The sequence below is a fragment of the Orycteropus afer genome, unplaced genomic scaffold, assembly GCF_000298275.1.
Source record: "Orycteropus afer afer isolate SDZICR_OR568_19922 unplaced genomic scaffold, OryAfe1.0 scaffold00164, whole genome shotgun sequence".
NCBI classification, from domain to species: domain Eukaryota; kingdom Metazoa; phylum Chordata; class Mammalia; order Tubulidentata; family Orycteropodidae; genus Orycteropus; species Orycteropus afer.
Window position 1 is genome coordinate 5,561,243 of NW_006921751.1, and position 10,682 is coordinate 5,571,924.

The following is a 10,682-nucleotide window of genomic DNA, read 5'->3' on the forward strand; positions in this document are numbered from 1 at the left end:
CGAGAAGTGGCTGGTGGGTTTGAATCTCCAGCCTTCTGGTTAGCAGTCAAGTGCCTTAGGCACTATGCCACTAGAGCTCCTTATATTGCATGACACAACATAAAATTGCAACAGTGTTTAACATATGAACAACAGCTAGCATACAACCTTAACATAATAAATCTATTCCTAATATGTTCCTCCTTCCCCATTTCTGTTGGTATACTTTCATTACTATCAATATATAACCTATATTCAATATGTTTACTTTATACTTATTTATTAAAAACTTCATGTTGTATTGTTTGTGGGCTTTAATTATTGACTTTATTCCCTGATATTTTACTCCCCATGATTGCCCCAGTTGTTGCATTTTTGGGAGATCTTTCTCTTATTTTTTATTTTTGTTAGCATTTTCTTTATATAAATATGAAGTTTTATTTAATGCTCTTGCCTTTTCATTTTGAGTACTCCATTGAGGAATACTTGCAAAGCTAGTCCAGTAGTGGCAAATTCCCAGAACTTCTATCTATTTGGAAATGGCATGATTTTCCCTCATGTTTGAATGACAAGTTTGCCAGGCAAACAGCTCTTGGTTGTCAATAGTTTTCATTCGGTATTTTATATATGTCCCTCCATTGTCTTCTGACTTCTAGAATTTCTGGGAAAAAATCCACACCAATTCTTACATTTGTTGCTTCCTGAATTCTCGTTTTTTGCTTTCAAGTATTTTATTAGGATATAGTGCAGAGATGATATTTTTGTGTTTTTCTAATCGGGGTTTGCATAGTTTCCTGTTTTTGCAGGCTTGGTTCTCTTTTCAGATCTAGGAAATTTTCTCAGATTATCTCCTGGAAAATTGTTTCTATGCCTTTATTGTTGTTGTGGTGCTCTGGGATCCCAATAATTCCACTGTTAGAATTCTTGATTTAATCTCGTGTTTCCATTTGGGTTTTATTAGCTTTTCTTTATTCTTTTCTCATATTTCTCTTGGGTTTTATTAGCTTTTCTTTATTCTTTTCTCATATTTCTCTTGCAACATGATAAGTTCTATTATTTTGTATTCTTGTTCATTTCCTCTGTCACTGGTCTGTTGGACTCTACTGTTGACTGCTTCTCTTGATTTTTCTAATATGGTGCTTTATTTTTCAGTTTCAGTAGCTCTCTTTGTTTCTTTGTTTAATGTTTTCAGTTGCCTTATAGAACCTTTCATTACGTTACTTTGTTTCCCCATCTCCACTAGTTTCTTTTCTGTTTTCTTTATTTAGTACCATATTGTGAAAATTTTCAATTTGTTCCATTAGTCTGGCCTCCATAGGAGAAATTTTCTCTTCTTCATGTTTTGCTTTTGATTGATCCTTCTTTTCTTGTGATTTTGTGTGTTTTACTATTTTTTTGTTGAATTTGGGCCATTTTGTTATCTATTTGGAGCTCTGGTAGCGTAGTGCCTAAGGTACTTGACTGCTAACAAGAAGGCTGGCGGTTCAAACCCACCAACCACTCCTCAGAAGGAAGGTTGAGTAATCTACTTCCATAGTGATACCGCCTCAGAAACGCAAGCAGGGGTTGCTATGAGTCGGGTCCCACTTAATGACACATAGCAACAACAACAACATTTTTTTTGTTGTTTTATACTTTAAATTTTGTCTTCTTGTTTTTGTGGAAAATTTTTCAGTGGGTGCCCTGGTGGCACAGTGGCCAGTCACCCAGCTGCCAACTGGAAAGGCCTGCACCTACCCTCATTCTGTGGGAGAAAGATGCAGCAGCCTGGCTCTGATAGCTCCACTCTGCCCCACAGGGTTTCCACAAGTCAGAAGTGACCAGTGGCAGTAGGTCTGGTATCTTCTCCTGAGAACCACTGGAGGGTACTCATATCTGTACCTTTTTTGTCAGTGCTTATTCTGTTCTGGATGCTTCATCTCTTTAATTTAGTACTCATGCACAGGGTGATGGGTTAGCTGGCAGCAGATGCTGATGTAAGCAGTGGGCTCAACTTCCTTGGTGAAGATGGGGGGCTCTCTATCTTTTGATCATGGGCACCTCTAAATAACCTCTCCCATTGTGTACCATTGTGGGCAGGAAGCCAGCCATTTCCCTGTGTTGTCCATCCATCTGAAGTATTCTCCTTGTCCTACTGCCCTTGTAGTTCTTTTTGGTCCTAGTGCTCATCTGTCTTGGGCCTAAGTTGGATTCAACAGCCCTCTCTCACAGCACCATGGTCTTTTTTCACTGCCTCCCAGTTGTGCAGCCCACAAATTCCCGTGGCCAATCTGCACCACCTTAGAAATTGGGCTACACATGACAGTGTATAGGGTTAGCAGACAATGTTTCTACGTGTGTATTTGTATGTGTTATAAGAATGTCCGGGTGTATAGTAGAGCTGACAAGGGGCAAAGATGTGGTGGCTTCTCGGCCACAGCCAGCTACCCTGAGGGAGCGAGTAGTCCCAACTGAGTCCCTGCAGGCTCAGGACCATGGTCATAGGGGACATCAAGCTCAATTGGCATAACATCCTACACAAAAACTTTGTTCTACATTGTACTTTGGTGAGTAGTGACTAGGGTTTTAAAAGCTTGTAAATGACCATATAGATGCAATGATGGGTCTCTCCTCGTCCAGAGCAACAAGGAATGAAGAAAACCAAAGATACATGGAAACAACTAGTCCAAGGGACTGGTAGACCATGCAGTCCTTAACCTATATGATCATAAGACCAGAAGAACTAAACAGTGCCCAGCTACCACTGTCAACTACTCGGGGGAGGATTCTTTGCTGGAGATCTTTGCTAGAGTGGGAGAACTATGTGGAACAAAACTCAAAATCAGGAAAAAGAAGACCAGGTTTGCTGGTCTGATAAAGCCTGGTGAGACCCCTGAGACTCTGGCCCCTAGATACCTTTTAGGTCTGGAATTGAACTCATTCTTATGGCTTCCAGCCAAACAATAGACAGGCATATGGGGTAAACATTTTGCATCAGGCAGATACACTCCTTGGAGCATTTATCATGGGAGAACAGAAGGGGAATGTTTGTACAGGGAGACAGTTCAGGGGTCAAGAGTGCATGGGAGGGAAGGACATAGGGAAGAGGTAACTACGAGGAGGAAGTGGGAAGAGAGCTGTTACGTTGTGGAGAATTGCATTCAGTGTCAAATGAGGCAAAATGTATATGAACTGCTATATGGAAAATGAATTTGCTCTGTAAACTTTCACTCAAATCACAATAAAAATTAAAAAAAAAAATTAGGCTGCAGCTTCCTCAGATTAGCTCATTTTCTGTATTCCCTGTTTGGGTTGTTATCCAGCCTCATCCCAAAATGGCTGCAATGAATGAGTGCTTCAGATATTAGAGAGTAGTTTCTCCCAGCTTCTGTGCTGTTCCTGTTCCTCCTCTCCATTGCTCTGGATTCATCCTGCCTCTCCAGCATGTCACTGCCAGTGGGTTTCTGAGATCATTGTGCTTGTTTTTTTCCATTGTTCAGTGAGTTAGTTGCTTGGGGAGTAAATGGAACATCCACTCGTTGCAGCATCTTGCTCAACCACAGCAATTTTTTTTTTAATGTATGTTTTTTAAAATCTCAAGAACAAAGTTACACTTACTAATATTAATTTCGTATATTTCAAGTAGTGAATACATTTAACTTGAAAATAGAGATATAGGGATGTGTAGTCACAAGTTTTTAAAACTGTTGTGACTGCATGATTTTAAAAAATGTGTAAACCATTTGTGTAAATATCTACTGTATAAATGAACTTGACATATAATTTCATTGCTCACACTTTTTTTTTTTTTTCAGTTTTGTGATGAGAGAAGGCCAGATTACCATATGCTTTGTAGTGTGATGGAGGTTTTGCAGGGGTTTAAATAAAGTGTGAGTTGAGTCATCACATATGGTAGTAGAAACTTCCCAAAATGTAAGAATATTATATTCATCTGTCAATTGGATATATTTTGGGGAATTTTTTCTTAATACAAAACAACTTATCATTACTTATAGAAATGTGGTAGTGTGTCTTCAATGTAGATTTTAATTTTTTTTGGTCTTGGTTTCAGCAGTGCTTGATTTGATACCCATTCAGTGGAGATTTAAATAACTGCTGCTATGCTAACCTAATATTAAAGTGAAAAGATGCTTTGAAGAGTCAACAAGTGAGATCTCATTAAAATCAGTGTTCAAAGAATGTTTATTGGCAAAGTCTTTGTTAAATATATGATGTGATTATCCTGAGTTAGTAAACGGAACCTGGAAGTAATGAATACTATTTTGTAAACATGCTTTTGTGATATTATAGACATTTTTTTATAATTGAATTATATTGTAGTATATATGTCAAAATACAGAAAAAAATTAAGTGTAGAAGGAGGTATGAGGCTCTTTCTTTTATAAACAAAAAACAGACGTCATTTAGTTTTAGCAAAATTACATCATATTTGAAATGGAATTAATTTCCATAGAATATTATCAGCTTGGTAGTTTTGTTAGAATATTTAACTTATAATTTTGTCTTGATTTCATAGTTTTATAAGAACTACAAACTTAAGGAGTTTACTTTCATATTTGTATATATTGAAGTACCATTATACAAATAATTGGTTTAACATTTGAGCCAAGTGAGCATGTTTTTTTCTCCAGAAAAAACGTTTTAAAAATAGTACATTAAACATGTAGTTGGACTTCTAAACTTTAAAATCTAGTTTGTTTTCTGATTTGTTTCTCATTTATCCACATTTTTATAAATTTAATAATTTTATGATACATTGATTATGCTTAGGTTGTAGTCATTATACTGATGCTTTAAAATATCAATAGAAAAATGATTAAATTTATGATTTTAAGCTGAAATTAGTTTTTGATATAATATTGTATACATATATTTATAGAATGAAATTAGCCTTAAACAGGAAAACATGATCTAAAGAAATACTCTTATTTTTATATTGCTATTTGGAGGTTAGTTCCACCTGTTCAATAGTGACCTATAATAAAACAATATATGACTGATAATCACTTAAGATAAATTAATGGTTATTAAAAAAGGAAGATACTTTTCATTTTAAGAGAAATAGCTTTCACTCTTCTGTGAGATGAATCAGTAACAGCTGAAGAAATGATCTTTGAATGTGTCAGGGTTGGAATCCTTTCAAAACAGAAATATCGCCAATTTTCAAGAAAAATCACTGTGTTTCAGTTTTGAACTTCCATGTATTTGGAACATATACAGGAGAACATTTTCTTCTTGTTATTTCCTGCCAAACTAATTATAGATGCCACATTAGTTTTTTTTTCTTGTGTTTGGGAAGCCTAAATATATGGTAGAATAAAGAATTGCTTGAAATGTTTTCACCAAGTTTAATGATAGGAACAAGAAGAGAAGTATATGAGAGATTTTGTAATTTTCTTTTACAGAAAATATATGCAAAAATGAAATGTTTTATTGATTCAACAAATACTACTGAGCATCTACTATCTACTAGGCACTATATGTAGTGCCGAAGGCATTTGACTGCTAACAAGAAGGCTGGCAATTCAAACCTACCAGCCACTCCTTGGAAGGGAGATTGGGCAATCTACTTCCGTAGAGATACCGCCTTGGAAACCCAAGTGGGGGTCACTGCTATGAGTCGAATAGATTGGATGGCAATGAGTTTTGTTTTTTTGTTTATATTACTAAGTCTTGGAGATACAGTGGTGAATAAGACAGAGACCGTATATTGTATGGGAGTGGTAAACAGGGATGATGATGATTTTGTATTCATAAATGTTCTCTAGAAAATAAAAAAGTTGATGAGATAGTTTCTGAACTGAGATTGGAATATTATGAAGATCTAGAATAAGAGAAATCCAAATCTAGTCAGTAGGAATAAACAAAAGGCTCTCTGAAGTGGGAAGGTTTGGCTTATGCCTGGAATAGAATGAAAGTCAATGTAGAAGGAACATAATGAACATGAATTTACTGAATCTGGCCTGAATTTGGAGAGGTAGGCAGAGATCCGATTAATTGGGCCTTTCAGATCATTGTAAGAAATTTAAATTTTAACTATAATGGAGGAGTACTTGGAGGATTTTAAGTGGGAAAGTTTGATGATTTGACTTAAGAAAGGTGATTTTGATGGCTATAGGGAAGATGAACTGTAAGAGAGGAGAACGGAAGCAGGGAGCCACTGCTCCTCTGTTAATCTGGTCAAGAGATGATGGTGGCTGGTATAAGGGATATGGAGTGGAGCTACTAAGGAATGACTGGATTGGAGATGGGTTTTGGTGGTACAGTTTTTGCATATGCTGACATATTACATCATTACATTTTTATACTTAAGCATTTGGAATTCTGAAATATCAGTTTATATGGACTCTGTAAGTCTTGAGAATGTCAAATACAAGTAGAAATCTTTATAACATTTAGGGAAGACAAGGTAGGTCTTTTAACTTCCCTTTGCTATATGGCATAAACTATACCCTGTTGGGAAAAAATTTTAAATTAGTAACTTTAGCAAACCTACAGGCTGCTCCATGGAAGGAAGGTGGAGCAATCTACTTCTGTAAAGATTTATTGACTCAGAAGCCCAATGGGGTTTCTATGAGTCAGAATTGACTCGATGGCAATGAATTTGGTTTGGTTTCGGGTTAACTTTAGCCTGTGTGGATAAACTCATGGTGGATTAGTCTGATTTCTCTACTTTGTAACTTACATTACATAAGAATATGAAAAAAAATGATTAAATCCTCTTTAAACATGTATTGTGTTTAGAGTTGTGAAGTTATTTTTAGTAAAGAAAAAATGAACATAATAGTCACATGATACAAATAAGCTTTCTCTGTCTTTACCTTTTTTTTTTGTTTTCAGTTAAGTTGTATATTTACTAGAATTTTTTTTTCTGTTTTCTAGTCACATTGTTCTGATGCTTGCAGATGATATGGCATGTAACCCTAGAAATCCCAAACCAGCTACAGTGTTTAGTCACAAGAACATGGAATTAAATGTGTATGGAGATGATGTAGAAGTGGATTATAGAAGCTATGAGGTAAATTATTTCATTACTAATGTTTCTGAGTTGTAGTTGTTACTTTTAAGCTCTAAAATAGTGATAAAACAATATGCCTTTTTCTTTAACTTGTATAAAATTGCCACTGAATCTTTGGCATAATTCTATCCCCAGACTTAATATTACGGGAACAATGAATGAGAAAAACTGTTAAAAGATGAGCATTTTCTCATCTTTTATGTATTGTAGAAAAACTTTATAGTGACATCTATGTTAGAGTTTAGTAAAGTTGCAGGTATTTACTTTCTCTCATAGTACATGTATTTTCTTTTAATCTGATCTAAAACTTTTAGTTTAGCATTTTTAATAAGTACATTAATTGTGGGAAAATTTAGAAAATGACTAACAAAAAAATTCACTCATATTTCCACTACATAGAGGTAACTACTTTTTTATGCATCCAGTGTTTTTACGCACATATAATTAAAAATAAAAAATAAGAATTTAAAATATGGCATTATACTATATTTTTTCCTTTTTGAATTTAATTTTAATTTAACAGAATATTTTAAGTACATCTAAAATATGAAGGCTTCCTCCATGAAATCTTCATAGATAATTTTTCTCCCAGTTACCAAGCCTACTAAATTAATGACAAATTGAAGATGAATGAGGTAGCATTCTTTGTTGTCAAAAGTATAGAGCTGTCAGTGATAGGCTACTATCCATATGCCTACAAGGAAGGCCACTTAATACTACTTCTGTTCAATTTATGCACCAACTACTACTAAAGCTAAAGATAAAGAAATTAATGAATTTTACCAACTTCTGCTGTCTGAAATTGACCAAATATGTGATCAAGATACATCAATGATTCCTGGTGATTAGAATGCAAAAGTTAGAAACAAAGAAGAGTCGTTGGTAGCTGGAAAATATAGCCTTGGTGATAGAAATGATCCCAGAGATCACATGATAGAATTTTGCAAGACCAATGACTTATTCACAGCAATTACCTTTTCTCAACAACATCAATGGCGGCTATACATGTGGACCTAGGCAGATGGAATACACAGAAATCGATCAACTTCATCTGTGGAAAGAGGTGATGGAGAACCTCAGTACCATCGGTCAAAACAAGTCCAGGAGCTGACTGTGGAACAGACCTGTGGTTGCTCATATGCAAGTTCAAGTTTAAAGCTAAAAGAAAATTAAAATAATTCCATGAGAACCAATATATGACCTTGATTATATCCCACCTGAATTTATAGACCTTTTGGAGACTAGATTTGACACATTGAACACCAGTTGACCAAAGATCAGATGAGTTGTGGGATGACAACAAGAACATCTTACATGAAGAAAGCAAATGGTCATTAAAAAGACAGGAAAGGAAGAAAAGACCAAAATGGAAGTCAGAAGAGACTCTGAAACTTGCTCTTGAATGGAGAGTTGCTAAAGCAAATGGAAGAAATGCTGGAATAAAAGAACTGAACAGAAGATTTCAAAGGGCAGCTTAAGAAGATGAAGTAAAGTTTTATAATGAGATGTGCAAAGACCTGGAGTTATAAAACCAAAAGGGAAAAACACATTCAGAATTTCTCAAGCTGAAAGAACTGAAGAAAAAATTCAAGCCTTGAGTTGCAATATTAAAAAGTTATATGGGCAAAATACTGAATGATACAGGAAGCATCAAAAGAAAATGAAAGGAATACACAGAGTAACTGTACCAAAAACAGTTGGCCAATGTCCATCTATTTCAGGAGGTAGCATATGATCAAGAACCAGTAACACTGAAGGAAGAAGTCCGATGTGCACTGAGAAAACAAACAAACCCCACTGCCATCAAATTCATTCTGACTCATAGTGACCCCCATTGGGTTTTCAAGGCAATAAATCTTTATGGAAATCTGTCACAACTTCCTTTGGTGAAGTTGCTGGTTGATTTGAATTGCCAGCCTTCTGGTTAGCAGTCAAATGCCTTAGCACTGCACTACCAGAACTCTTTAAGCTGCACTGAATGAATTGACAAAAAACAAGGCTACAGGAATTGAGCCATTGAGATGTTTCAACAAATGGATGCAGTGCTAGAGATGCTCACTCGTTTATCCCAAGAAATCTGGAAGACAACTACCTGGCCGACTGATTGGAAGAGATCAATATTTGTGCCCATTCCAAAGAAAGGTGATCCAACAGAATGGAGAAATTATTGAACAACATCATTAATATCACAAACAAGTAAAATCTTGCTGAAGATAATTCAAAAATGGTTACAGCAGTATATTAACAGAAAACTTCCAGAAATGCAAGCTGGATTCAGAAGAGGACGTGGAATGACGGATATCATTGCTGATGTCAGATGGATCTTAGCTAAAGCCAAGAATACCTGTGTTTTATTGACTATGCAAAGTCATTCAGCTGTGTGGATTGTAACAAATTATGGATAACATTGCAAACAATGGGAATTCCAGAACACTCAGTTGTCATGAGGAACTTGTACATATGCCACAGGGCTGTCATTCGAATAAAACAAGGGAATACTACGTGGTTTAAAATCAGTATGTGTATACATCAAGGTTGTGTCCATTCACCATACTTACTCAATCTGTATGCTGAACATATAATCCAAGAAGCTGGACTATTGGAATAAGAATGCAGCATCAGAATTGGAGGAAGACTCATCAGCAACCTGTGATATGCAAATGACACAACCTTGCTTGCTGAAAGTGAAGATAACTTGAAGCACTTACTAATGAAGATCAAAGACTATTCTCTTCATTATGGATTACACCTCAACATAAAGAAAACAAAAATCCTCACAACTGGACCAATAAACAATATCATGATAAACAGAAAAGATTGAAGTTGTCAGGGATTTCATTTTATTTGGATCCACAGTCAACACCCGTGGAGGAAGCAGTCAGGAAATCATACATTGTATTTTACTGGGCAAATCTGCTGCAAAAGACCTCTTTAAAGTGTTAAGAAGAAAATATGTCACTTTGAAGACTAAAGTGCTCCTGACCCAAACCATGGTATTTTCAGTTGCCTCATTGCCTCATGTGCATGTGAAAGCTGGACAAGGAATAAGGAAGACCGAAGAAGAGTTGATGCCTTTGAATTATGGTGTTGGTGAAGAATACTGAAAACACCATGGATTGCCAGAAGAATGAACAAATCTATTCTGGATGAAGTGCAGCCAGAATGCTCCTATGGAAACAAGAATGGCCAGACTCATCTCATCTATTTTGGTCATGTTTTCAGAAAGGACCATTTCCTGGAGAAGGATATCATGGTTAGTAAAGTAGCAGGTCAGTGAAGAAAGGGAAGACCCTCAAAAAGATGGATTGACAGAGTGGTTACAATGACGGGCTCAAGCTTATCAAGGATTGTGAGGATGGTGCTGGATTGGGCAGTGTTTTGTTCTGTTTTACATAGGGTTGCTATGAGTTGGTGGCCACTTGAAGGCACCTAACAACAATGCTAACGTAAGACACAATTTTTTTCTGTATTCTGTATTTGAAACCCTTTTAAAAGTATATCTGTCTCCTTCCAGACTGTAAGCAAGTATCTAGCAAATACCTATAGGAGTTCTGGTAGCGTAGTGCATAAGGCACTTGACTGCTAACCAGAAGGCTGGAGGTTCATACCCACCAAGCACTCCTCGGAAGGAAGATGGGGCAATCTACTTCTGTAGTGATACTGCCTCGGAAACCCAAGGAGGGGT

At 36.1% G+C, this 10,682-nt stretch overlaps 1 protein-coding gene across 1 annotated transcript in view; it reads left to right on the forward strand.

The window, feature by feature from the left end:
• The window catches only part of PIGK (phosphatidylinositol glycan anchor biosynthesis class K), a 202,580-nt gene that overhangs the window by 40,684 nt on the left and 151,214 nt on the right, over positions 1 to 10,682 (forward strand). The window contains 1 exon segment of the mRNA XM_007946505.1: positions 6,862 to 6,997. Coding sequence (XP_007944696.1) covers positions 6,862 to 6,997 — 136 coding nt within the window.